A 27,472-nucleotide genomic window follows, 5' to 3' on the forward strand; every position below is an offset into this window, starting at 1 on the left:
AAGAAGCACCAAATTTAGTGTAAAGGTTATATTTAGTTGTAAATCAATATGTTGTAATAGTTACCAACCAATGAGAATCAACCTTTCTTTAGGAAAGTAACTAAAAAGCATAAATGCAAAACGAGAGTAAAATAAACGATTTTAAATCAAGGCTATCTTCTTGTAGATTTAAATCATGATTAAAATCAGTCATTTAAATAGCTTCAATTTAAATCAATCCACCCTGCATTGTGGCTTGACCTATGATAGAATTCCCAAATTTGACCCTCAATGACTCTTGTGCTATCGATTTCCCAGAGGGTCAGTGGGTACGAAATGCTGGCTGAGATCAATCCTGAATGGGGGAGGATCACAGCAATTTCAGGATTGGATTTCAGCCCCAGATGCGTGTAAAAGAGTTAGAAGACCCAGAACATTTAGATGTCATGTGATACTTTCACGGGTCTATCTCAAATGCCCCCAAGTTTGGACCATTTACCCTATCCTACAGCTCCTCGGGGCACAGCAATTTCCAAGACAATCCAAACCCACCTTTGGGTTTTAGGGGACTTAATAAACGAGTCAGAGCTGTTTCAGGGAGAGGCAGAGCTCACCTTCCTGGCCACACCCCTCTTCCAGCGTCGCTCCTGGGCAAAGTCTGCTGAAAGCCACTGCATCTCCTCACAGAGGTAATCCCAGTGCACCTTGGGGCGAACTGGCTCCGGCACCTTGGAGAGCCTCTTCAGGGACCAAAAGCCCTCCTTCTTCATCTCCGCGATGCGGTTCTCAATCTCTGCCTCCTGGAACATAGTACCAAGTCAGCAGGGATCCCAGCCCCCACCCATCACGGGAGATTGGAAGGCAGGGGTAAATCAGGGAGACCCACAGCAACCATCCTCAGGGCCGAGACCCATCTGACCCTAAACAAAAGGAGATGATCCAAAGTGACACAGGAGTAAGGGACCTAGAGGGGCTCTAAGTCACATTACCCCTCCTCCCCAGCCAGGGCATTATCTCCCCCCCCAGCCCCAGCCCTGATGGTCTCCTTGAGGGTATCTGGATCACATCCCCCACTTCCTCCCACCCTCCACTCTGACATGGGCTCCTTGAGGGCATCTGGGTCATGACCCTGGGAGCATGGAGGACTCCAGCCCAGGGAACCCTTCAGACACAGTCAGCTCCTCACGTGTTTGGCCTGCTCAGCGATCTCAGCGTGCGTCTTGTCCCACATGCTGGCCGGGTCCGAGGCGTAAACTCCTGGGGACGCCAGAGCTTTGCTTTGCAGCCTGGGCACATCAAAGCCCAGGTGACTGTCCAGGGAGGAATCGTGAGTGAGGTGTGGTGGCGAGACGCTGCCACTGGAGGCAGGTGACCCCGAAGAGGCCGGTGACACAGGATTGCTCCCCGTCATTTTGTCTGGTGCAATCTGGAGGTGAAAGAGGATGAGATGACTGGGACAGCCACTGCCACAGCTACATATGGAACCAGTGAACTCAGCAGCCCTTTCAGCCGAAGGACCGTAAAGTGCTTTTCCCCATGTGTATGAACAAGAAAGCCTTGCCTGGTGCCGAGATGAAGCAGTCTCTGGAGTGGGGACGGGGGCTGTTTATACAGAGATTCCTCACCCAGGTGCAGCCAGCTCTTGGTTGAGGCATGGCCTCTAATTATCAGCTGCATATAACAGTTTTGGATGGGAAGTGACAGAGAATCCCATATCCACCTGAAACTGCAGATGGAATTAAGGAAGCAGAATGGAATTACATTTAAGATTTGGACAGGACAGTACGATTAATACTCCAGGTCTTGGAAAAAAAAGGGCCAGGACAGCATTAATAGAAACGGGGGTTGACTTATTTTAAGTCTCTTAATGCAGCAGTACTCAGACCTCAGTGGTTCAGGAACCAAATTAGTGATCAACATTACCCAAAAGAGCCGCAGTAGTGTGAATGCATTGTTTCGTTCACTATAGTAATATATAGATAGATATAAAAAAATAATTAATTCTCACAGCAAAACGATTGACCGAGTATTATTATTTTATCAACTACAACTGATTAATAGTATAGTAATAATATCCTGATTGGTTAATAACTTAGACTGGTTAATAATTAAATCACACAATGTTTTAATATCCTGTGTTGCAAAGAGCCGCAGGAGACACTTTAAAGAGCTACATGAGGCTCCTGAGCCTCAGTCCGAGTATCACTGTCTTAATGAAAGACCCACATCAGCAAAGGCCGCGTCTACACTGCAGGGTTAGGGCAACACAGGCTGCCTTGCGTTGACCTAGCTGTGGAAGTGTCTTCACTTAAATTTGGCTCCTGCCGATGCAAGTGCCTCTCTACACTGATTTAGTGACACCACCTCCCCGAGTGGCGCAGAGTCACGGTTTATACAATTAGGTCGACGTAACATCAGTGTTGTTCACGCTGACTCTTACTGGCTTTCAGGAGCCGTCCCACACTGACAATACCATCAATACGAGTGCTCCTGGTGAGAACAGGCACCGACAACACAAGGAGCCAAATGTGCACAAGCAATATAACAACTGCAGTGGCTGTACGCTGACATAAGTTAGGTCGACATTATTTTGTAAAGTAGACATAGCAGTAGTGACTGCCAGCACAGCATTGGGGCCAGCACTGACTGCAAAGAAAAAGCACCCCGACTGAGCTTCCACCCTGCTCCATACAGCACAGCGCCCCCTAGCTTTGCACTGGGGTTGGCACTGACTTTAAAGTGAGAGCACTCCCTACCCTGCAACACACCTTCCCCAAGTGCTGGGGTCAGCAGTGACTGAGGGGAGGGAGCCCGCTAGTGAGCCCCCACATAGCTCCTTGCAGCACAGCTTCCCCAAGTACCACACTAGGGTCAGCACTGACTGCGAGAGGAGAGTGCCCATTTGAACCCCCAGCTGCATTCGCATTTTTCCAGCTCTCCCACCCAGTGTTCCTGGTCAGTTCCAAGGCCAGGCTGGGAGCCCCTACCTCACTGCGCAGTGCATGGTGCTGTTGGGGAGGATTGCTCTGCATTTTACTGCTCCCTTGCTCTTCGCCTCGCGCCCCGATAGCTTTGCTCGTGGCCGAAGTGCTGTCGTCCTGCTCCAGTGCATGCTGGGAACCGGCCTCATTCTGGTCAAGCAACCGCTGGGACGAACTGTCCAGCTCCTGGGTCCCCTGGCAGCCCAGCCTGCGCCCGGGGCTGCCTGTCTCTGAATCACCTGGCAAGAGATGGGGAAGTAGCCATCAACCGTGTATTCACACTGCCAGCTGAAGGAACTCCTCTGCTACCGAAAGCTGCCCATACTCAGAAGGCAACACCCATCTCCTCTGGGGAGAATCACCTTGCAGAAATAGAACTAGATGAGAGTATGTCTAGTGGTTACAGCAAGGGCTGGGAGTCAGGACTCCTGGGTTCTAACCCTGGCTCTGAGAGAGGAGTGGGGTCTAGTGGGTTAGAGCAGGAGGGAACAGAGCTAGGATTCCTTGGTTCTGTGCTGTGCTGTAGACATTCGTCTTCAATGAAAAAAAATAAGTTTATAATGGGGAAAAACTCCCTCCCTGACTACACTGCCTTTTGCTGCCAGTTCTACCTGTCAATCAACTACCAAAAACTGGGAACTAAGCTCGGGACACAGGACACTTTAATTTCAATTGTTGTTCATATTTTAACAGCGGCTGAAGTTGGGATAAGTATGAATTTGGCCTGACCTAAGTTAAAAAAATCTGCACTGATTTACATTACACCAATCGACATGTGCTGTGGCAACTCCATAATACAGACACAGTCTACTGCCTTAAGGCAAAAGAGTTGATCAGGAAGTTTCCAAGTTCAGCATCACTAGTATAAGTGCATTTTTAATGCGTCCAGGACTGAGGCTTGCAGCTGAAATCAATTTATTTAGCAAGAATGCTCATATACAATCTTATTTATATCATTATTACAGTAGTATCTAGATGCATGAGTCACAAACCAGGACCCCACTGCACTAAGTGCCGTACGACAACAGAACAAGAAGATAGGCCCATGGTGTTCAAGATGTTTTTGTTTCTTGCTAGGAGGAAACCTTAAGTCAACAACAAGACTTTTAAATAGTTGGAAACGCAAAACCTTCTTTGTCAGGATTCCCCCAAGAATGGTTTGACACAGGGAATCCATAACCAACCTCTGCCCATCTGATCCCTCAGCCCTTTTCATCAGTGATCTGTATTTTTCCATCACTTTTGAATTTGGGATCTCAAAAGGGTTTCTTACAGGGGGAAGGATTCACTTGCCTGCTGCTGAAATGCACCTGCCTGTGGGGTAAAACGTTCTCACAGCTCTGGAGAACATCCAAAGCTTCCTGCTGCAAAGTCAATGCTACACTGCTGGCTTCCTCCAAGAGCGGGGAAAAGCCCTGAGCCACCAGAGAGCATATCCCAGCCATACCTGTGTGAGCTGAGAACTCCTCCTCCTCCTCAGACTCCACTTCCACGGTTTCTCTTTCCCGGGGAAGACCGCTCCTGCAGCAAGATGGGACAGGATGGGGGCATGGCTCCAGACTTCCCTCTCCCTTCACACTTTTCTAATCCCAACCCTTTCCTTTGAAGGGTACTCCACAGGGATACAGATCCCCCCCCCGCCCCGTTCCTCCCACTTTTCCCTTGGTCCAACATGGCTTGCACAGAACAGTCCTTGGGTCTAGCTAAACCTGTCTCTCTGGGCCTAAAATGCAGCTGGCAGACTATGGACCTAGCTGCAGGACATAACGGAGTTTTCTCTGAGCACCACCTACCAAATCCCTGCCTATGGGGAAAGGCAGAGACCTGTTGAGGGAGCTGGGGAGAGGCAGGGAGGGGGACACCCTGTCTGTCCTAGTGCGGAGCCTGGGAGACAGCTGGCCACCAACAGCAATGCCTAGATGTCGCCAAGGCAGGTATAACCCATCTCCACTTAGCTTGCTGGCTTGGCTCGTCTGCAAGGGAATTAGGAGCCCAGACCCTTGCATTCTCTCCTCTAATCCTGGCCACTTCCCTGTCTGCCACCTTGCTCCATGCTGTTATTGTATCATATCCCTTATCCCATATTAGCCCTTCTCAGCCCTTCACCACTTTCTAATTTCCCACCCTCTGATCTGCTGATGCCCTGGTGTCCCTATTACATCCAATCTTGGCCCATTCTGTGACCCCTTCCTGACCCATCCCTTGTCACTCGATCCCATTGTCATTACCTGCTAAACCCTGCCCCCCCCACTGACTTCATCCTGCTCACCACATTACTGCATCCCCACACCGCAACCTGTGTGTCCTCCCCATCACTACCCTGACCCCCATAAGCCCCAATCCTATTGCACCTTCCTGTTTCCTGATCCCATGTGACTAGCTGTTCCTTGTTTCCTATGCCCTGTCCCATCCCTGCCAATCCCACAGCCCCACTTCCCCACACCATCAGGCCAGTCACCCTGTGTCCCACCACCATCAGTTCAGTCATCCCCTGATCCTGCTGTGCCCACCCCGGCCTCCTGTGTCCTGTTTTCGCTAACTCAGGTGCCCCGACCCCACTTTGCGATGCTGTGCCCTGGAACCCCCCCGACCATGTCCCGACAATCCAGGGAGCCCGTGCCCAACCACCTCCAACCCTGTCACCCCCTGACCCCGTACTGCCAACCTCCTTGCCCTGTATCCCTCCATTGCCAATCCCCACCCCACAGATTCTGTCACCCCAGGTCGCTCGCCTGCTAACCCATGACCCTGTCCTGCCACCACCAACTCTGCCAAGGCCTGACCCTGTCCCACTAATTCCCTCACGCTGCGCCCTTCCAATGCCAAACCTGCCATCCCGAGCCCCACTGCCTCCATCATTCCCAATACACGACCCTGTCCCTCCAGCACCAGGCCCCATATCCTGCCATCCCTGCCACCCCACGTCCCCCTCACTGCCCCTTCCAACTGCAGCACCTCTGGGCTTAATGTCCCAACAACTCAGCCACTCTGTTGCCCACCACCTTCAGGCCTGTGAGCCCCGTCACTCCTTTGCCCACCATCCCAGACGCTTCTTCCACCTCCTTACCCAGTCCCACTTTTGTCTCCAGTGCCCTTGATTCCTGAACCCATCCTGCCAAGCCTGTCACATCAGGGTTTTGTCCCACTACCCCAGGTCCTGCCACTGTTACACCCCGGTCCTGTCCTGCCAACCCTACCATATTCCTGTAATCTGTGTCCTTCAAGCCTGATACCCTGGGTATTGTCACCAAGTCCAGTAACCCACTCACCCCGTCCTATCACTGCATATCCCTCTACCTCCAACCCCAGTACCTTCTGACTCCATCCAGCCAACCCCAGTACTCTGGATCTCTGTATCATTAAACCTGCCAAACCCATCATCCTATATGCCCCCCAACCCCATTACCTCACAACTCTGTCTTGCTAAGGCTGACACCCCAACGCCCACCATCTCCCTCGTCCCAAGACCCCGCGCTGCCGACTCCCTTTTGTCAACCATCTCTGTCCTGCCTGGAGACTGTCCTGCCTCTGCTGTCACTACCAATCTTGGCACACTGTCCCCCAGCAACCCCTGACCCAAACTGAAAGACTCCCATTCCCCCTGATCCTGCCCCACCAGTCGTAGTGCCCTCTGATCCGGCTCCACCAGCCCTGGTGCCCCTTGCCCCACAAACTCCATGACTGCTTGTTGTGCCAATACCAATGTCCCCTGCCCCACTAAACCCACGGCTGCCTGCTGGGCCAACTCCTGATCCTGTCCCATCAAGCCTGATGCTCCCTGCCCCACTGACCCTGCAACCACCTGTTGCACAAGCTCTGCCGCCCCCTGACCCTGCTCAGACACCCTCAGATCTGCAGCCCACTTAGACAGACCAACCAGCTGTGCTGCTCCTGACTCCATAGCCACTGACCCACTTCAAACCAACCCCACTTGCCCTTTGACCTCTAACCCCTGTCCTCCCTCAGCCCCAACCCTATTCCCCCTTGATCCCGTCAGCCCTAGCCCAGCCTCCTCTTGCCCCTTAACCCCCAGTGCCTAACTGGGCAATCACTTAGCTCAGTGGTTTGAGCACTGGCCTGCTAAACCCAGGGTTGTGAGTTCAATCCTTGAGGGGGCCATTTAGGGATCTGGGGCAAAAATTGGGGATTGGCCCTGCTTTGAGCAGAAGGTGGGACTAGATGACCTCCTGAGGTCCCTTCCAACCCTGATATTCTATGATTCTATGAACCCAACATCCTTTGACCCCCACCCTTTGCCCTCTGACCCTTTAACCTCTGATCCCTACAGCCCATGCCAACACCCTTTTGACCCTTGACCCCTGCACACCCTAACCCACCACCCTTTTGCCCTTTGACCCCATCCCCGTTGCCCCGCACTCCCCAGAGCGAGGCTCCCCCCTCTGGGGAAGGCGGCGGTTAGTGCCGCGCGGGGAGGGGAAGCGGCCGTTGGCGGCGCACGCGCTCCCTCCTCCCTCGCGCCCCCTCCCTCCCCAAGCGCGTCTCGCGCCCCCATGGGTAGGGGCGGGGGGGGAGCGCGGAGCCCCGGCCGGGCCGCCATCTTACCTGGGTGGGAGGGGGGAGGAGGGAGGGAGGCGCCTCCTGCTCCGCCTCCTCCTGCCGCCGCCTCAGCCCCAGCGCCGCCGCCGGGCAAGATCCGCCGCCATCCGCAGCCCCCCAGCCGCAGTCACCCCGCCCCTCCCCGCGCTCGGGCCCCGCCGGCCCCGATCAGCCCCGCGCTGGCCCCTCCCCCCCGAATGCCGACCCCGAACCAGGCCCCGCCGAGCCGAGCCGAGCCGCCGCGGCAAAATGGCGGACGCCACCACCTCCACCACCAGGGCCGCCCCCCCCGTGCCCGCTTCGCCGCCCGGCAACTCTCGCGAGAGGTGAAAGGGAGACACAGTCAGAGGCGCGAGGGACGACGGGAAGTGGAGTTCGAGCGGGGCAACGGGGACAGAGCGGGACCAACGCCGCTGCGAAGTCTCGCGAGAGGAGAAAGCCCTGGAGCGCGGGAAGTGAAGTCCCGACTCCCAGCGAGGAAAGAAAGAGCTTTGAGCTCAGGGGATTGTGGGAAATAGAGTCCAGCCCGGAGATAGGGCACAGGGGATGACGGGAAAATTAGTTCCCTGGAGGGGCGGCGGAGGCGGGCGTTTGGAAATGTTATTCCATAGAGCCCGGACAGAAGGGGATGCTGAGAAATGTAGTTCCATGGGACCGGCCGGCAGCGGGGAGACCCAGGAAGATGCTGGGAAATGTAGTTCTCCGGCCGAGTGCCGAGGAGGCTGCTGGGAAATATAGTTCCAGGGGGCGCAGTGGAGGCTGCTGGGAAATGTAGTTCCAGGGGGCGCAGTGGAGGCTGCTGGGAAATGTAGTTCCATGGAAGGATGTCAAGGATTTTCCCCACCAATTTTTGAGGGGGTATTTCCCTCAAACTCTTCAGGGAGAACACTGGACCCGAACCAGGGTGGATTGTCACTATCTACTGTCTGGGGAAACTTAACAGAACCTTGTGATAATTTTTCTCTGCAAAATTTTCTGCCATGCCCCTTTTACTGTGTGTGAACGTGATCAGTGCCTTCACCTAGATGAAGCCATGGATAGGCTTCATGGAGAGAGAACGCGAGTGGCCGGGCCTGTGCTATCACTTGCTAAACTCTTGGGGCCCCGAATTAGCCCCCATTAGATGATCTAGCTGGAATCCCAGAGGTCTGGTAACCTCCCACAATGCTTCCTCCATCCAGCCCCACACCTCCCTGGCTGATCTAGAGGAGAGTTGAGAAAAAGACATCTTGTCTTTATTTAAATACTCCATCTGAGAAAGAATCCACCCTGTTTCTGCATAAACAATCCCAATAGCTAATAGCTGGAGTGGTGATTACAGTAAGGGGGGGGTGTAGGTCTGAGTGTATAGAAACAGATACATGGGGTGGGTGGGAGGATGGATAGAGGGGTCCATATGGGGATGAATGGATGGAAAGATGTGCATATGGAGGGATAGATATAGATGAGCGTGTATGGAAAGGGATGAATATAGATGGCCAATATATGGGGATGGATGGACTGCGTGTATTCAGAAGGACAGATTAGGTGGGTGTGGATGTGGAAAGATAAAGGGATGTGGATGTGGAAGGAAGCAGTGATAGAGGGGTGTGGATGAGGATAGATGGGGGATGTGGAAGAGGAGGGATATGTGGAGGAAGGAAGGGGTATGCATGGGCATAGGTGGAGAGAGAAGGATGTATGTGGACAGAAAAGTAGCTTTTCAAATCCCATTTCAAAGTAATAGGATGCTATCAAATCATACATTGCAAACAAATCCATCCCCTCTGCTGTCTCACTACTGCCTCCTGGGACAGCAGTCAGATGCACTTGAACCATCCAGCAACTTTTCCCCGAACATCCTGCTTCCCTCTGAATTAACAGAGCAGGATCCATTAGGGCTCATCTTCCCCCTAGTCCTTGAGATCTGGGTTCTTTTCTGTTCCCATTTGAACAGGCTTTGTTAAGTATGAATGACACCCTCTTCACTCCCTTATTGCTCTTAGCTCGATCTGCTGGGGAAATGGGTCAGCATATCACTACACAACAGGAGGCATCCGAACCCCTAGCCTCAGGTTCCGTTGGGTCACAATGTCCCCTGCACTGTGAATGATAATCATTCATTCTCGGGAGTGCTGTAGCACTGCAATAGTGCAGGCCCATTCTAAACTTTTGGGGCCAGGAATAAGCTCCTTGGCTGTAGAGCGCCTGATCCTGACTGCAATAGATAATTGTTAGTAATCCTCTGTAACAGAGCATTTTTTCCATTTGCTAAACCCTTAAGGCTCCCAGTGCCCCATGCTCTAATCAATAGATACTATTCCCCTCCCAGAGCTGGGGATAGAACCCAAAAGTCCTAGCTCCCAGCCCTCCCACCAACCCTATTTCATTCCTTCTGTACACAGAACCTCACTTAAATGTGATTGGCTCTCGGTTGGAGCATCATTCTCGACATGGAGGAAGCTCAGGGTCAGGGCTGTGTCAGCAACTGATGGTTGTGGAGTGGAGCCCCTCATTTTAGAAATACCCAGACCTCTCTGCTGTCACCATTTCCCCAGCAATAAAGCACCTCCTACTGGCCTGGTCAGTGCTGCAGGCTTCCACAGCTGCTCCTGTACTCTGCTTGCTGTAGCAGGCTCTTGGGGAGAGAGAAAGAGCACCCACGTACCAAGCGCCACTGCAATGCACTGGCACGGCCCTGCCAAAATGCAACTGCCACGGGAGTGAAGCATAGAGAAAATCTAGGGGCAGGTGCCAGTGGATCTTACCTGCAAAGGACAGGGCAGGGAATCAGGCGGCTTCTGTCCCCTTGTAGTTTTGTACTAGTGGAACAGGAGGGATGGGGAGCATGGTTTTGGGTGGAGAATGCTCTGGAAGCCTTCCAGAGCTGGGGGAGGGAGTCTCTTTCCAGCTGTAAAGGAATGCTGGCACACCAGCAATCACGCAGATCCCTCTCCGACCTGGATCAGGGCTGCTATTGCATCAGGAGCAGTGTGGACCCCTCCCTCACTGGGACTGGGGCCACAATGTACCGGGGGCTGCACGGCCCTTTCCCCACATAGGATTGGAGCCATGTCACACCAGGGGCTGCACGGACCCCTCCTCACACAAGATTGGGGCTGCATGGATCTATCCCTGCACAGGATTGGGGCTGCATCACACCAAGGGCTGCACGGATCTGTCACCACACAGGATCATGGCCGTGTCATGCTGGGGGCCACATAGACCTCACCCTGCACAGGACTGGGGTTGCCATCACCCCAGGCTCTGCCCAGATCCCTCCCCAAATGGATCAGGGCTCCCATTGTGGAGGGTGCTGCCCAGACCACAACTGAGACTGGGGCCCCCATTGTGCTGGGTGTCACAGAGAGAGAGAATACAAGTCCCTGCCCCAAGAAGCTCATAATCTAAATCGACAAAGGGAAGGACAATTCTCCCTGTTTTACAGATACGGCCCAGAGAGATTTAAGGAAGTGCCCAGGGTCACCCACAACCTGCAATGGAGCCAGGAATGGAACCCAAGTGTCCTGGGTTGGAGCCTGAACCCTAGGATCAGCCCGCATATGGCCTCCTTCATTTCACTGCATCAAGGCACCAGCTGCCCACTCTTCCCCGGAGACTCCCAGCCCTGGGCCTGAATATTTAATCACTGGCATGTTCAGATCCTGCAGCCATGGATTATAACTCAGAGCCCTCCCCCGTCCCCAGCTAGAAGAAATCACAAAGAGGAATTCATCCAGAAGCACCAATCTGGAGTTTAATTAAATGGGGGGGGGAGGGGGAGAGGAAGGGGAGGAACCGGCAGTGTCCAGTGCAAAGGGCGGGGGTCTCCACTACCCTTCCCCTGCAGCCGTGTTATCCCTTTCCGATCAGGTCCAGTGGGGAGAGGGAGGGGAGCGTCACAACGTCGATACAGAAATAGAAAAAAGCGTGGTACATTAAAAATGAGGGGAGAGAAGAGGGGTGGGGGGGGATCCTTTAAAATCACCACCTCAAACCTGGTATAAATGTACAAAACCCAGCTCACCTGAGGATAGCAGGGACCTATTTACACTAGGCTGGGGGCCCCAGCTCCACTCCTACCCTGCCCAGTCCACAGGGGAGCAAAGCAAGACACCCCCCCGCAAAATCCCCACTTACAGGGAGATTTGGGGAACCCGAAGCCCAGACTTCTGCCCTGAAACCCCATGAGCTTGGGGAGATTGCCCTTTAACCCATACCCCTAACCCCCACCTGCCCTGGGGTGATCCCAACAACCCAGATCTAAACCCCACCAGTCCAGTAGAAAACACCCCGACAGCTGGTCTTTCTCCCCCAAGCCCTCTCCATGGGACAACGTGGGGCACCCAATGCCAACCCTCCTTCGCCTGGACCCAGCCAGGCCCGGTGGAGATGGGGAGGCACAGTCACACCCTGAACCCCACTGTCCTGCCTCCCATCCCTTCTGACCATGTGTAGCAGCCGGGAGGGGGGCACTTTCCTCAGTGCTCTTACCCTTGATCTTGGCCAGTCCAAGGGATGGGGGTGGGGATCCTGCACCTGATGCCACGTTGGGGGAGTGGATACCAGTGCTGATGGTAGGTGGGAGGGATGCTGACTGGCCTGGTGTGGGGAGGACATGCTGCCCCTGATGCTGGGGTGGGCGGGGGAGAATTCTGCCCCTAATGGCAGGGTGGGGGGATCCTAACCAGCCCAGTGTGGGGAGGGTATGCCATCTCTGATGCCAGGGCCTGGGACCCACAGGCATCATTATCTGGAGTCCCGGTCCTTGTAGGCGGTGGTGAGCTCACGGAGATCTGGGGCACGGCGGGGGGAGCTGGGCCGGGCGCCGGGCACGGCAGGGATGAGGGGCGGAGGGGCGCCAAGCAACCCCTCTGGGGGTGGGGCCTTGGTCAGCAGCGTGGCATGCCGGGGGTAGGCCAGCAGCCCCGGGGGATGCGGGCCCAGCCCATAGAGCCGTGCGCGCTCGTAGTCCTCGGGTAGCTCGCGCTCTAGATAGCGGGGCAGGGCGTAGGGCTCCCGCCAGGCCTCCAGGGCAGCATAGGGGGCACCGGGGGCCGGCCCAGCCACCAGATACGGGGAGCCCTGTGGCCGCTCGAAGACAGCCAGCGCCCCCAGCGGGTGGGAGACATGCAGAGCCCCGGGAAAGGGCCCGCCCGCCCGTAGTGCCCCTTCTAGGACACCCAGCTCTGGCTCCTCCTTCACCTTCACCTCCTTCTTGAGGGCAGGGTCAGGGTAAGGTGAACGTGAGGCCCGGCCCCCCACTGGGCTACCATAACGCTGCTCCCGGCCTGGCTCACTGTGTGCCCGCATGGGGCCGTCTTCCAACCCCAGGGATGCAGGGTGCTTAGTGGGGAGGGGCACCGGCGAAGCACGAGGGGGCGGCCTGGAGAAAAGGGTGTCCCTGGAACAGAGCTGGGGGTTAGTGCCACGAACTGGGCTGAGGCCAACACAATCTCCAACTCGTCCCCCTCCTCCTCAGTTCCCGATCCCCCCACATTCCTCAGCCGTCCCATCCCCCTCCTCAATCCCCAGCCATTCCATTCCCTTCCTCCCCCACACCAGCCCCCAATCCCCTCCCAATCTCCGACCAGCCCGTCCCCCCTTCCCCAGAATCAGTCCCTGCTCCTGCACCTGGACCTCATTGCCCAATCCCACCCTGACCCTCCAACAATCCTCAGCCAGCCCTGCAACCCTCATCCCTGGTCCTCTTGCATTGACCCCTGCTCACCCAGCTGGCCTGCCCCCACCTCATACCTGTCCTTCTCATCCTTTACGGCAGGCACCTCCCGCTTGTCCAGCTCCTTCTCGTGCTGGGACGGTCCACGCTCAGCTGCATCACCAGCACCTCCTTTGGGCCAGGCGGGGGCAGTGGGGAAGGAGGGGGGCGTGCGGTGCAGCCGGTTCCACGGGTCGTGGGGGCTGCCGTAGGCCTGGGCCCCAGGGCTGTCCTTCTGCCCAAACATGGAGCTGGAGTCTGGGATGGGAACACAGAGACCGGAGCATGAGACTGGGAAGGACCTAGCTCCGCCGCTCCCAAAGTGAGCTCCATCCCCAGGGCTCTCCCTACATAGGCTCCACCTCTGCCAAGGGAGGTCCCGCCTCCACGTCCCTTCCCTATTCAGGCCCTGCCTTATCCCATGGGGGATTAGTTTACAGAGGTTCCGAGAACAGGTCCCACCCCTCAGGTACAGGCTCCACCCCTCTTCCCCCCAGAAATACCTGGGGCTCGCCTGCCTGCTCCAGCATGGGCCCTGCCCCAGGGTTGTGCCTGGGCAATTACTGTCCCTCTTGGACACAGTGCCCCCCCCCCCCCCCGAGCCCTTCTCCAGGGCTCACTGAGGCCCCATCTCCTCTCACATGGGGGTCTCACTCCCGAGAGCTCACTCGGCTCCACAACTTTTCCCTCACCGGCTCCACCCCCAGCCTCTCACCGCACAGGTCCTGCTCCCTCCCAGGTGGGCTTTGGCCCAGAGGGGTCACCCCACATGGGGCATAGAACAGCCCTCCCTCCTTCCCAGCACCGGAGTCCGCCCTCATGCCTGTGGCCCCGCCCCCTCTACTCACTGAAGGCGGGGTTCCCCAGGCCCCCGAAGGCCCCGTTGGAGAGCGCCCCCAGCGCGGCGAAGCTGGTGGGGCGGCTGAAAGGATCTGAAAGGCAAGAAGGAGGAAAGGGAAGGGTGAATGAGCGCAGCAATGCCCCCCCGGGCCCTCGTGCCCCACCCCTGGTGTGCACCGCACAGCCCCCGTGCCTCATGTGCAGCCCCTGACTCCATGCCTAGTCCTGGTGCCCTGTACCCCGCCCCCAGCTCTTACCAAGGTGTGCGCTGGGGCCCAGGAAAGAGCTGTGTGGCGCGCTGGGGGGCCCAAAGGAGGCACCAGAGCTCGCATGGACGGCGCCTGGGGAGGACAGAAAGAGCATTAGATTGGCTGAGAGGAGTTTGTCCCCAGCAGGCCCACAGCCCTTGGTTAGATCATCTCCCTCCCTCCCGCCCCCAAGCCTGAGTCCCAACACCCCACAGCCCTGGGTCGCCTATCTCTTCCTTCCCCCAATCGGCTCCAATGTCCCCAAGTACCCCACCAGCCTGGTATCCCCTTCCCCAGATAGGCCTCCAACTCCCATGGCACCCTTATGCCCAGTTTTCCCAATAACCTGGGTACCCAGGGCTGGGAGGGGGCAGTGGCTGCAGGATCTTGGGGCCTGGAAGGCGCTGACCTGTGGGGGTAAAGAGCGTGGCGGGGCGCGTGAGCTCCTGCCCATGAGCCAGACTTCCAAAGGTCCCTGTGCCAGGAAGGCAGGTGATCAGGTCGTTCCGGAAATCCAGCTTGTGGGGATCACCCTGCATCAGCTGGGGAGAGGGGAGAAAGGAGGTCAGCAAAGGGGGGGACCTAACTGCATCTCACAGGGCCCATCTAGCCCACCCCCACCCAGGCAGGGTCGCCCCCAATGGTTACTCCCCAGGGCTCCCTATGGCATCTGTCCCTGAGCTCATGTTCCTCGGTGCTAGGGAACGGGCCCTCCTGGAGTTCTGGGAACCATGGGCCAGAGCTGACAGTCTGGGAGCACATGTAATTCTGGGGAAAGTTAATGGCAGAAAGGTGAGGGAGGGGTCATCGGATTCGTTAAAAAAAAAAAACAAAAAACTACAGAATCCTCATTTCACAGCTGTCACCCTCTGCGAGGGACTCACAATCCCCCGCCAGCTCCAGGTCCTCTGGTTGGTGGAAGTTTTGATAATACGTCACCAGCAATGGGTCGAGTGGGGTATCATTCAAAAGCCCTTTCTCCCCGCACACAACGGGTCAGACCTAAACAATTATTTAGTCTTGGGTTAGAGGAAAAATATTGATAAACCCAAGGGGTTTTTTAATTCTACTTTAACCCAGGGATGTGAAACATGCAGCCCTCCCCAAGTGAAACTGGGGCCCTCGCCTGACAATGCCGTGGTAGCAGTTAATGCTCATACTAGGAGACCGGATTCATTTTTCTAAGGTTTCAAGAGAGGGAAGGAGAGCTTCCCATTGATTTGGCGTCATCAGCAAAAGAGAAGTGGTTCAGTGGTGTCGATCATCATTGTTATCAGCCTGGATTATTACACGAAAAGAGGTGTAATGGGGCGCTGGTTAAGACATCCAGTCACAAGTCACTGGGCTCCATCCACAAACTGCAAGCCTCGGGCAAGTGTGGAGCAGCACCAGCAGGGGCGCTGATCATGGTGCTGCAGGTGGCGGCCCGTGGGAAAGGCAGGGGGACAGGCTATGTGGCTGGTTCCCAGCGAGCTCCCTGCAGCTGCTGGAGGTAGAAGACCAGCTGCACCAAGTGCCTGGAGGGCAAGGGATGCCACATGAGGGGGGGTGCAGGAGGGGAGTGCAAGGCTGAGGGGAGAAGGGACACAGGAATCCACTTTGGCCTTCCAGAGGCAACATGTCAGGGGGCACACAGGGTTATGTGGACCCCCAGATTTCTTAGAACACCTCTGGGTGGGATAACCAGCAGCAAGGAGGCAGCGCTCCCCTTGGCAGCTGCACTGTCCATGTGTCCCTGCAGCCCAGGGAGGGAGGAAGCAGCAGCTTGCTGAGGTGGTCACATGCCCTCCCTGCCAAAAAACCCCCTTTCAATTGTAGTTCCCCACTCCCCACAGTTATATGTCGCCTGCCCCCTCTCCCGTCCACTTCTACAAAGGTTCTGGTGCCCTTGACGGAGTAAACCTGGACCATCGCAGACAGGGGTTTGTCCAAACCCATTTGAAACCTCAGTGGAAGGGATTCCACAACCTCCCTCAGAAGCCCGGTCCAGAGCTTCACGACCCTTAGCGTTAGAAAGGTTTTCCTAATATCTAACCTACATCGCCCTGGCTGCAGTTTAAGCCCATTGCTTCTTGTCCTACCTTCAGAGGACACGGAGAACAACTGATCATAGTCCTTTTCATAACAGCCCCTACCATATTCGAAGATGGTTAGCAAGTCTTCTCTCAGTTGACTTTTTGCTCAAGAATAACATGACCAGTTTTTTTTAAACCTTTCCTCCTAGGTCAGGTGTTTTAAAACTTTTTAATCATTTTTGTTGTTCTCCTCTGGATTCTCTCCAATTTGTCCACAACTTTCCTAATGCACAGCACTCAGAACTAGACATAGTACTCCAGCTAAGGCCTCACCAGTGCAGAGTAGTGGGGGACAATTACCTCCCTTGTCTTAGATATGACACTCCTGTTAATACACCCCAGAACAATATTAGCCTTTTTCACAGCTACATCACATTCTTGACTCATTCAATTTGTAAAACACTCCAACCCCCAGATCCTTTCAACAGTGCAACCACCCAGTTATTCCCCATATTAGGCCTTGGATTTTTCCTTCCTACGTGAAGTACTTTGCACTCATCTTTATTAAATTTCATCTTGTTGAATTCAGACAAATTCTCTAATTTGTCAATGTTTTGAATTCTAATCCGGTCCTCCAAAGGGCTTGTAACCCCTCCCAGCTTGGTGACATCTGCAAAATTTATAAGCATAGTCTCCACTCCATTATCCAAGTCATTAATGAAAATATTGACTAGTATCAGACCCAAGAATGACTCCTATAGGACACCGCTAAATACACCCTCCCAGTTTGCCTGCAAACCATTGATAACTAATCTTTGACTACAATCTTTCCACCTCATGGTAATTTCATCTAGACCACATTACCCTAGTTTGCGTATGAGAATGTCCGATGGACTATATTAAAAGCCTTACTAAAATCAAGATATGTCACATCTTGAAGGAAATTAGTTTAGTCTGGCATTATTTGTTTTTGCTTTTGCGGAATAGGGAATTTTGAGAGGGAGTTCTCCAGGTGAAGGAGGAGCAATATGGGACCTTTGGGGTAAGTGGCTGTCTGTAGTGCGGGTTTGTGTTTGGGGGTTATTTGCTGCGTGCTGAGCTTGTGTTTGTCTGTTTGTTTGAAGGATCATGTGCTATGGCCGGCAGCTGGAAGCTGTGAGCTTCTAAACAAAGTTTGAATTCTAGAAGCCTCTGTTCATTGTCTGAGCCTCAGTCAGGGGGCAGGGCTATCAAGAACGCCCAGGCTTGAGAAAGCAGTGAGAAAGCCCGAGGGAGCTTTGCGACCAGGGACCGCTAACGGGAGTTTCGAGAGGGAGTTTGGAAAGGGGACGAGGTACACTGCCATTCTTTAAATCAAGAAGTTTTGATTATAGTTTAGTTTAAAGGTTTTTAACAAAAACCCTATCATTAACCTAGGTAGCTGTAAGAGAGAATGCAGGCACTATGTGTGAAAGAAAATGTAGAATCAAATTAATAAAACTTTTAAATGAATCCACATGTTCCTAGAATCTCTATGGATAGTAATTCCATGCTCTAATAAGAATATTAACAGTAGCAATCTATTATCAACCACCTGACCAGGACAGTGATAGTGACGATGAAATGCTGAGGGAGATTAGCGAGGCTATCAAATAAAAATTCAATAATAGCAGGGGATTTCAATTATCCCCATATTGGACTGGGTACATGTCACCTCAGGACGAAATGCAGAGACAAAATTTCTCGATACTTTAAATAACTGCTTCTTGGAGCAGCTGGTACAGGAACCCACAAGGGGAGATGCAACTCTCGATCTGGTCCTGAACGGAGTGCAGGATCTGGTCCAACAGGTAACTATAACAGGACCGCTTGGAAACAGTGACTGTCATATAACATTTAACATTCCAGTGGTGGGAAGAACACCTCAACAGCCCAACACTGTGGCATTTAATTTCAGAAAGGGGAACTATGCAAAAATGAGGGGGTTAGTTAAACAGAAATTAAAAGGTACAGTGACTAGAGTGAAATCCCTGCAAGCTGCATGGATACTTTTCAAAGACACATAATAGAGGCCCAATTTAAATGTATACCCCAAATTAAAAACACAGTAAAAGAACTAAAAAGAGCCACCGAAGCTTAACAGAGATAAAAGGCATCTTTTAAAAAGTAGAAGTCAAATCCTAGTGAGGTAAATAGAAAGGAGCATAAACACTGCCAAATTAAATGTAAAAATGTAATTAGAAAAGCCAAAAAAGGAGTCTGAAGAACAGCTAGCCAAAAACTCAAAAGGTAATAACAAAATGTTTTTAAGTACATCAGAAGCAGGAAGCCTGCTAAATAACCAGTGGGGCCCCTGGACGATCGAGATACAAAAGGAGCACTTAAAGACAAAGTCATTGAAGAGAAACTAAACAAATTCTTTGCTTCAGTCTTCATGGCTGAGGACGTTAGGGAGATTCTCAAACCTGAGCCGTTTTTTGTAGGTGACAAATCTGAGGAATGGTCACAGATTGAAATGTCACTAGAGGAGGTTTTGGAATGAATTGATAAACTGAACAGTAACAAGTCAGCGGGACCAGATGGCATTCACCCAAGAGTTCTGAAAGAACTCAAATGTGAAATTGCGGCACTAACCACCATGGTTTGTAACCTGTCCTTTAAATCAGCTTCTGTACCCAATGACTGGAAGATAGCTAATGTAATGCCAATATTTAAGAAGGGCTCTAGAGGTGATCCTGACACTTACAGATCAGTAAGTCTAACGTCAGTACCAGACAAATTAGTTGAAACAATAGTAAAGAATAAAATTGTCAGACACGTAGAAGAACATAAATTGTTGGGAAAAAGTCAACATGGTTTCTGTAAAGAGAAATCATGTCTTACTAATCTATTAGACAGTACAAAAGATTTTCCTCCTTCACTACAAAAGGTTTTCCTCCTTCCCGCTGGTAATAGCTCATCTTAAGTGATCACTCTCCTTACAGCGTGTATGATAAAACCCATTGTTTCATGTTCTCTTTGTGTGTATATAAATCTCCCCACTGTATTTTCCACTGAATGCATCCGATGAAGTGAGTTGTAGCTCACGAAAGCTTATGCTCAAATAAATGTGTTAGTCTCTAAGGTGCCATAAGTACTCCTTTTCTTTTTTGCGAATACAGACTAACATGGCTGCTACTCTGTAATCTATTAGAGTTCTTTGAAGGGGTCAACAAACACGTGGACAATGGCGATCCGGTGGATATAGTGTACTTAGATTTCCAGAAAGCCTTTGACAAGGTCCCTCACCAAAGGCTCTTGTGGAAATTAAGTTGCCATGGGATAAGAGGGAAGCTCCTTTCATGGATTGAGAGCTGGTTAAAAGACAGGGAACAAAGGGTAGGAATAAATGGTAAATTTTCAGAATGGAGAGGGGTAACTAGTGGTGTTCCCCAAGGGTCAGTCCTAGGACCAATCCTATTTTAACTGGGACTTGGTCCTGCTTTGAGCAGGGGGTTGGACTAGATGACCTTCTGGGGTCCCTTCCAACCCTGATATTCTATGATTCTATGATTCTATGATTCTATTCAACTTATTCATAAATGATCTGGAGAAAGGGGTAAACAGTGAGGTGGCAAAGTTTGCAGATGATACTAAACTGCTCAAGACAGTTAAGACCAAAGCAGACTGAAAAAGATCTCACAAAACTAAGTATTTGGGCAACAAAATGGCAAATGAAATGTAATGTGGATAAATGTAAAGTAATGCACATTGGAAAAAATAACCCCAACTATACATACAATATGATGGAGGCTAATTTTGCTACAACTAATCAGGAGGAAGATCTTGGAGTCATTGTGGATAATTCTCTGAAGACGTCCACAAGCGTGCAGCGGCAGTCAAAAAAGCAAATGGGATGTTAGGAATAATTTAAAAAAGGGATAGAGATAAGATGGATAATATTTTATTGCCCTTATAAATCCATGGTACGCCCATATCTTGAATAGTGCGTACAGATGTGGTCCCCTCATCTCAAAAAGATATACTGGCATTAGAAAAGGTTCAGAAAAGGGCAACTAAAATGATTAGGGGTTTGGAATGGGTCCCATATGAGGAGAGATTAAAGAGGCTAGGACTTTTCAGCTTGGAAAAGAGGAGACTAAGGGGTGGATATGATAGAGGTATATAAAATCATGACTGGTATGGAGAAAGTGAATAAGGAAAAGTTATTTACTTGCTTCCTTCTATAAGAACTAGGGGCCACCAAATGAAATTAATAGGTAGCAGGTTTAAAACAAATAAAAGGAAGTTCTTCTTCAAACAGCGCACTGTCAACCTGTGGAACTCCTTGCCTGAAGAAGCTGTGAAGACCAGGACTATAACAGGGTTTAAAAGAGAACTGGATAAATTCATGTAGGTTAAGTCCACTAATGGCTATTAACCAGGATGGGTAAGGAATAGTGTCCCTAGCCTCTGTTTGTCAGAGGGAAGTGATGGATGGCAGGATAGAGATCACTTGATCATTACCTGTTAGGTTCACTCCCTCTGGGGCATCTGGCATTGGCCACTGTCGGTAGACAGGATACTGGGCTGGACCGACCTTTGGTCTGACCCAGAATGGCCATTCTTATGTTCTAAACCCATGCTGGCTAGTCCTTATAACCCTATTATCCTCCAGGTGCTTACAAACTGATTTTCATCGGGCCCTGCCTACTTGAATACATCTAAAGTATCGAAATATTCTGTGATGGTTGCCTAGTTCCTTGCTGAAATAAGAGATGTAGAAAATACAGGAGGAATTTAGAAAAGGAATTTGGGTTGTTAAAAGGTCACCAGTTCCTTTCTGTACACTTGATTCAGACGAAGAACTAGAACAAGAAAACAGAGCACTGAAAGTCACTGGGGGTTTGGTGGGCATAACAGCATCCAAATGCTCTTTCCTGGTTTCTCTCACAATGACAGGACTCCCATCGAATTTCGAACGAAACATTAAGCATGGCTGGGATGACTTCCCCAGAAGTAGCCAAGCACCATCTGGATTCGTTAGATGTTGTTAAATGCCAAGAAGGGGTAACTGTAAAGCTACATGATGAGCTTACTTGCACTGGCAATCCATTTGCATATAATGGACTGGAGCTCAGGAATAGCAGCCTTCAGGGATGATATAGCTAAAGATTTTGGTCAAATGGATACTGTGGGCCATGACGTTCATGAAGACTTCAACACCCAAACACTTATCCAAGACCATGTCAATCTATAGGCTCCAATCAAGACCAGCAGACTAAAGCTGTGCTCAAACACAAGAAGGAAGTCAGCGTGAAAGGCTAACCAAACAGGTCACTGTTTGCTCCTCTCCTGGCTGTGTCCAGATTGCAGCTTGATGTTGATCTACATGAGACTTTGGGAACGTACGAGTTCTTCATGATACCACAATCTACATTTGAACGTGATAGAACAATGCATATGTACCAGACAAGAAGCAAACTAATGCACATCTCATCTGGGCTTCCTCAGCCAGCACCTACTGACAATGTGACTGGTGCCTTATGGCAGCAGAGGCCATTCAGCATAGCAATCAGAGATGGTATGGCTGAGGTACAAGGTCCTGACAAACCAGAACCTGGTAACACCTGCCAAGGTTTGGCTGAACATTTCATTATGGGGCTATAGAGAAAATACTGGACCTATGATAAACTCCAGCTCAGGTTTGACATGTACGCGGGGGAATCAATTAACAATATTACCAGAAAGGAGATACTGCCCCTGTCTAATACAAAATAATTGACTCCACTTTCACAATGAAGAATCTTCAGTCTCGTACTTGCACGAAGGAGGAGTTAACAGTGTACATTGCAGGGACAATGCTCCAGCATGCAAAGAACTGATGGAAGAATATCATGATTGTATGGTGTAATGAACCTGCTGCCTTGCACTGTTCAGTGGAGTCTCTTCATAGTTCCCATGAGGTGGCTGAGGTTAAAATGATCTTGCATGCCATCAAAGCCACAGAGAAAGACGTGCTACTAAACTCCAGAAAGTTTTGCACAAGACACAGATGTCCTAGCTTCTGCTTTTGTGCCTGCTTCTTCTGGGGAACAGAATCGCTGTATATCCCTCAGAGAGGTGTTCCTATCACTCGGACCATTATATGCTACACACTGGCACATTTCCATGCCCTTTCAAGATGTGACACTACTGGAAGGTTGACTGGGAAGACCAAATTATCTTACTGGAAGGCATTTAATTCACCTCTCTCCTTGTCCAAAGGTGCTCGAAACAGCTGTGACAGTCACGGATGAGGTTTTTAAACTAAAGGCTGGAGAAAAGCCAACAGGTGCAGAGGAGCACACGGTTTGGACGGAGACATCCCATGGGGAGAATCTATTAACTGGGATTCTCTATATTCTAGTAAGGAGTTGAGAATAGAAGTTGATAAAGTACAGGTAGGAACGCAAGAGAAACAGTCAAATGAAAAGTTTCAGAGTAGCAGTCGTGTTATTCTGTATCCGCAAAAAGAAAAGGAGTACTTGTGGCATCTTAGAGACTAACAAATTTATTTGAGCATAAGCTTTTGCGAGCTCATGAAAACTTATGCTCAAATAAATTTGTTAGTCTTTAAGGTGCCACAAGTACTCCTTTTCTTTTAAGTCAAATGAAAAGGAGTCCCGTTCAAGTACATCACATGAAGGCAGACAACTAGAAAGTGACACATTTTATAAGTACTTGTATATAAATGGTAGACGTCTAAATACTAAAATGGGTGAATTTGAGTGCCTAGTATTAAATGAGGATATTGATATTATAGGCATCACAGAAACTTGGTGGAACAATGACAATGAATGGGACAAGGTAATTCCAGTGTGCAAAATATATCGGAGTGACAGAATAGGTCGTGCTGGTAGAGAAGAGGCACTATATGTGAAAGAAAGCACAGAGTCAAATATAGTAAACATCTTAAATGAAATAAACTGTACTATAGAATCTCTATGGACAGAAATTCCGTGCTTGAGTAATAAAAGTATAGCAGTAGGGATATACTCAGGGCCGTCCCTAGCAATTCTGGGGCCCTTGGGGGGCAGGGAGGAACCACCCCCCCAGCACTCACCAGTGGCATGGCTGGGGCCAGGTCACTGCACTTTTTGTCACTGGTGAGTGCAGGCCCAGCCCTGCTGAAGAGCTCAGGGGAGTGGGGGCAGGGCTGGGGCAGAGCAGGGGCGGGAGGAGGCGGGGGCGGAGCGGGGCAGGGCGGGAAGAGCCAGAGCAGGGGCTGGAGCAGCACACAGCTGCGCAGGTCACCAGGAAATCTGGTGCCCCAAATTTGCGTATGGGTAAGGACGGCCCTGGACCACCGGACCACCGGACCAGGGATGGTGACTGTAAAGTGTTCAGGGAAATTAAAAAAGCTATTAAAATAGAAAAAATCCTCAATAATATGGGGGATTTTAAACCATCCCTATATTGACTGGGTACATTCACCTCAGGATGGGATGCAGAAATAACGCTTCTAGACACCATTAATGACTGCTTCTTGGAGCACGTAGTCATAGAACCCACAAGGGAAGAGACAATTCTTGATTTAGTCCTATGTGGAACACAGGATCTGGTCCAAGAAGTGACTATAACTGAACCATTCAGTAATAGTGACCATAACATAATTAAATTTGACATCCGGGGGTGGGGGGGGAAGGAAGGAAGAGAAATACCAAAGAAACCCACCACAGTGGTATTTAGATTCAGAAAGGGGAACTATACAAAAATGAGGAAGCTAGTTAAACTGAAATTAAAAAAAACAGTCACAAGAATAAAATGCCTGCAAGCTGCAGGGAAACTTTTAAAAAAAAAAAATAGAGGCTCAAATTAAATGTATACTCTAAATTAAAAAGAATAGTAAGAGGACCCAAAAAATGCCACCGTGGTTAAACAGAGTAAAAGAAGTAGTTAGAAGCAAAAAGGCATTCTTTAAAAGTTGGAGGTCAAATGAGGAAAATAAAAAAGGAACAAACTCTGGCAAATAAAGCATAAAAATATAATTAGGCAGGCCAAAAAAGAATTTGAAGAGCAACTAGCAAAAGACACAAAAACTAACAGCCAAATATTTTTTTAAGTATATCAGAAGCAGGAAGCCTGCTAAAAGTGAGGCCACTGGAGGATCAAGGTGCTAAAGGAGCACACAAGGAAGATAAGGACATTGAGGAGAAGCTAAATTAATTCTTTGCATTGGTTTTCATTTCAGAAGATATGAGGGAGATCCACACACTTGAGCCATTCTTTTTAGGTGACAAATCTTAAGAACTGTCCCAGATTAAGTCATCAATAGAGGAGGTTTGGGAACAAACCGATAAGTTACACAGTAATAAGTCACCAGGACCAGATGGTATTCATCCAAGAGTTCTGAAGGAACTCAAATATGAAATTGCAGAACTACTAACTGTAGTTTGTAACCTATCATTTAAATCAGTTTCTGTACCAGATGACTGGAGGATAGCTAATGTGATGCCAATTTTTAAAAAAGGCTCCCGAGCCAATGCTGGCAATTACAGGCTGGTAAGCTTAACTTCAATACTGGGCAAATTGTTTGAAACTATAGTAGAGAACAGAATTATCAAACACATGGATGAACATGATTTGTTGGGGGAAGAGTCAACATGGCTTTTGTAAAGGGAAATCATTCCTCACCAATCTACTAGAATTCTTTGAGGGGGTCAACAAGCAAGTGGACAAGGGTGGATATAGCTTACTTAGACTTTTAGAAAACATTTGACAAGGCCCCTCACCAAAGATTCTTAAGCAAGCTAAGCTGCCACGGGATAAGAGGGAGGGTCCTCTCATGGACTAGTAACTGGTTAAAAGACAGGAAGCAAAGGGTAGGAATAAATGGTCAGTTTTCAGAATGGAGGGAGGTAAATAGTGGGGTCCCCCAGGGGTCTGTACTGGGACCAGTGCCTGTCAACATATTCAGAAATGATCTGGAAAAAGGGGTAAACGGTGAGGTGGCAAAATTTGCAGATGATTCAAAATTACTGAAGTCCAAAGCAGACTCCGAAGCAATACAAAGGAATCAAACAAAACTTGGCTGACTAGGCGACAAAATGACAGTTGAAATTCAATGTTGATAAATGCAAATGCACATTGGAAAACATAATCCTAACTATACATATAAAATGATGGGGTCTAAACTAGCTATTACCATTCAAGAAAGGGATCTTGGAGTCATTGTGGATAGTTCTCTGAAAACATCCTCTCAATGTACAGCGGTAGTCAAAAAAGCAACCAGAATGTTAATAACCATTAGGAAAGGGATCGATAACACACTAAATACCAAAATACCGCTATATACATCCATGGTATGTTCACACCTTGAATATGCATGCAGTTCTGGTCACCCAATCTCAAAAAAAGACATATTAGAATTGGAAAAGGTACAGAGAAATGAAACAAAAATAATTAGGGGTATGGAACAGCTTCCCTATGAGGAGAGTTAAAAGACTGGGACTATTTAACTTGGAAAAGAGATGACCAAGGGGGGATATGAGAGAAAGTGAATAAGGAAGTGTTTTTTCCCCCTGCACATAACACAAGAACCAGGGGTCACCCAATGAAATGCATAGGCAGCAGGTTTAATACAAAACAAAAGGAAGTACTTCACACAACACAGTCAGTCAACGTGCAGAGCTCATTGCCAGGGGATGTTATGAAGGCAAAAAATATAAATGGATTAAAAAAAATAATTTAATTAGATAAGTTCATGGAGGATAGGTCTAGCGATGACTATTAGCCATGATAGCCAAGTATACAACCCCACGCTCTGAGTGTCCCTAAGTCTCTAACTGCCAGATGCTGGGACTGGAGAACCGGGGATGGATCATGTGATGACTATCTGTTCTGTTCATTCTCTTTGAAGCACCTGGCATTGCCCACAGTCGAAAGACAGGCTACTGGGCTAGGTGAACCATTGGTCTGACCCAGTATGGCCATTCTTATGTCATAAGTGCACTGGAGGTGTTCACATGCCGAGTTTACCATTTGAAGATCAACATTACGACACTTGCAGAGTTACAGCGTGGATGTTTTCCAAGAAGCAGACCAACAGACATAAATTGCCACCGACAAGGGGTGCATTTATACCTGCTACCAGAAGTGCAAATCATCAAGCATGGAATGGCTCAAAGATGATCATGTGCATTCAAAACTACCCGCTCCATCTGTGCCTGAGAGGAGGAGACCACACCAGTTGTGTGTAAAATACCGCGTGCTCCTGAATCCATCCTTAGCTAATCAAATGCTCATATGCACAGCCCAGATACTCATCACCCTACAAATGTCTAGCCAGCAGCCTGTACAGAGACGTGAGAGTGCGGCACAAACTAGGATCAGTGTGACAACGTGCCTAGACAGAGAGGACCCCAATGATGACTGATGAAAACATGTTTTCAGTCCTACATGTCAAGGCTAACTTCCCTAGAATTACCAAAGAACCATGTCTTTTTTATGTAACCAACACATCCCCGGTTAAAGTACAATTAAATAAAACCTGTTACCTTTATTGATCAAACTTGTAATCTCATTCAAAAATCAGGTTAGTTTGACCGGATCCATTTAAATGCTCTAGGTTTGTTAAGTTTGGTACTGTTGTGTTAGAGGGAGAAAGGGCTTTTGAATGATACCCAAATGAACTCATTATTAACAAAATTCCCACCAACTGGAGGCTCTAGATCTGGAGGCGGGGGCAACAAGTGCCCCCTGCCATGCCGCAGAGGGTTAAACCACTGAATTGATAATTCTGGAGATAGTTAAGACTCAGCTGACACCTTTCTTGCCTTTCTATAGCTAAGGTGCCCCCAGAATGAGTTTTTACTACATTATGCTCCCAGACTATGAGTGCAGGATCCCAATTGTGCTCTCGCCCAGCACTGGTACTGCAGGGGGCGCTACTGGTCAGGATCTGCTGTCCCCTGCAGTGCCCACTGGGGCCTAGAAAGGGCACCACCATGACTCTACCTTCATCCTCTCCTGGTGCCGCAGGATCATGTAGGCCACGCGGACGTGCATGGAGCACCATTTGCCAGGCTTCTACAAGAAAGATGGGAAAGCATCAGCTCCTGGGACACACCAGGGCAGTGCCCCCGCCTGGGCTATTCCCCCTCTGTGACCCATTCCCCACAGCGCCCCCTGCTGGGCACAAGATGGGCTATTCCC

At 50.2% G+C, this 27,472-nt stretch overlaps 3 protein-coding genes across 11 annotated transcripts in view; all 3 read right to left on the bottom strand.

The window, feature by feature from the left end:
• Window positions 1–7,590, bottom strand: part of LOC119856487 (Snf2 related CREBBP activator protein) — a 30,040-nt gene extending 22,450 nt beyond the window's left edge. For 3 of the 6 annotated variants that reach the window (XM_043517206.1, XM_043517203.1, XM_043517204.1), the window contains exons 1-5: window positions 5,189–5,628; window positions 4,408–4,481; window positions 2,967–3,199; window positions 1,166–1,405; window positions 594–779 (exon numbers count right to left, since the gene is read on the bottom strand). In XM_043517206.1, coding sequence (XP_043373141.1) covers window positions 594–779; window positions 1,166–1,405; window positions 2,967–3,199; window positions 4,408–4,481; window positions 5,189–5,448 — 993 coding nt within the window. In that variant the 5' untranslated portion in view covers window positions 5,449–5,628. Of the gene's footprint in view, window positions 1–593; window positions 780–1,165; window positions 1,406–2,966; window positions 3,200–4,407; window positions 4,482–5,188; window positions 5,629–6,027; window positions 6,541–7,523 lie in introns of those variants that run through there. The other 3 variants (XM_043517208.1, XM_043517207.1, XM_043517205.1) reach the window with 3 other exon arrangements.
• LOC119856526 (zinc finger protein 572-like) overlaps window positions 1–27,472 on the bottom strand; it is a 568,866-nt gene that overhangs the window by 441,762 nt on the left and 99,632 nt on the right. The gene's annotated exons all lie outside the window — the stretch shown is intronic.
• Window positions 11,232–27,472, bottom strand: part of FBRS (fibrosin) — a 32,113-nt gene continuing 15,872 nt past the window's right edge. For 2 of the 3 annotated variants that reach the window (XM_043517224.1, XM_038404028.2), the window contains exons 13-18: window positions 27,275–27,346; window positions 14,713–14,845; window positions 14,313–14,396; window positions 14,064–14,147; window positions 13,254–13,473; window positions 11,232–12,900 (exon numbers count right to left, since the gene is read on the bottom strand). In XM_043517224.1, the coding sequence (XP_043373159.1) occupies window positions 12,246–12,900; window positions 13,254–13,473; window positions 14,064–14,147; window positions 14,313–14,396; window positions 14,713–14,845; window positions 27,275–27,346 (1,248 nt within the window). In that variant the 3' untranslated portion in view covers window positions 11,232–12,245. The remainder of the gene's footprint in view (window positions 12,901–13,253; window positions 13,474–14,063; window positions 14,148–14,312; window positions 14,397–14,712; window positions 14,846–27,274; window positions 27,347–27,472) is intronic. The other variant, XM_038404029.2, reaches the window with a different exon arrangement.

Source organism: Dermochelys coriacea, chromosome 6 (assembly GCF_009764565.3).
Source record: "Dermochelys coriacea isolate rDerCor1 chromosome 6, rDerCor1.pri.v4, whole genome shotgun sequence".
NCBI lineage: Eukaryota > Metazoa > Chordata > Testudines > Dermochelyidae > Dermochelys > Dermochelys coriacea.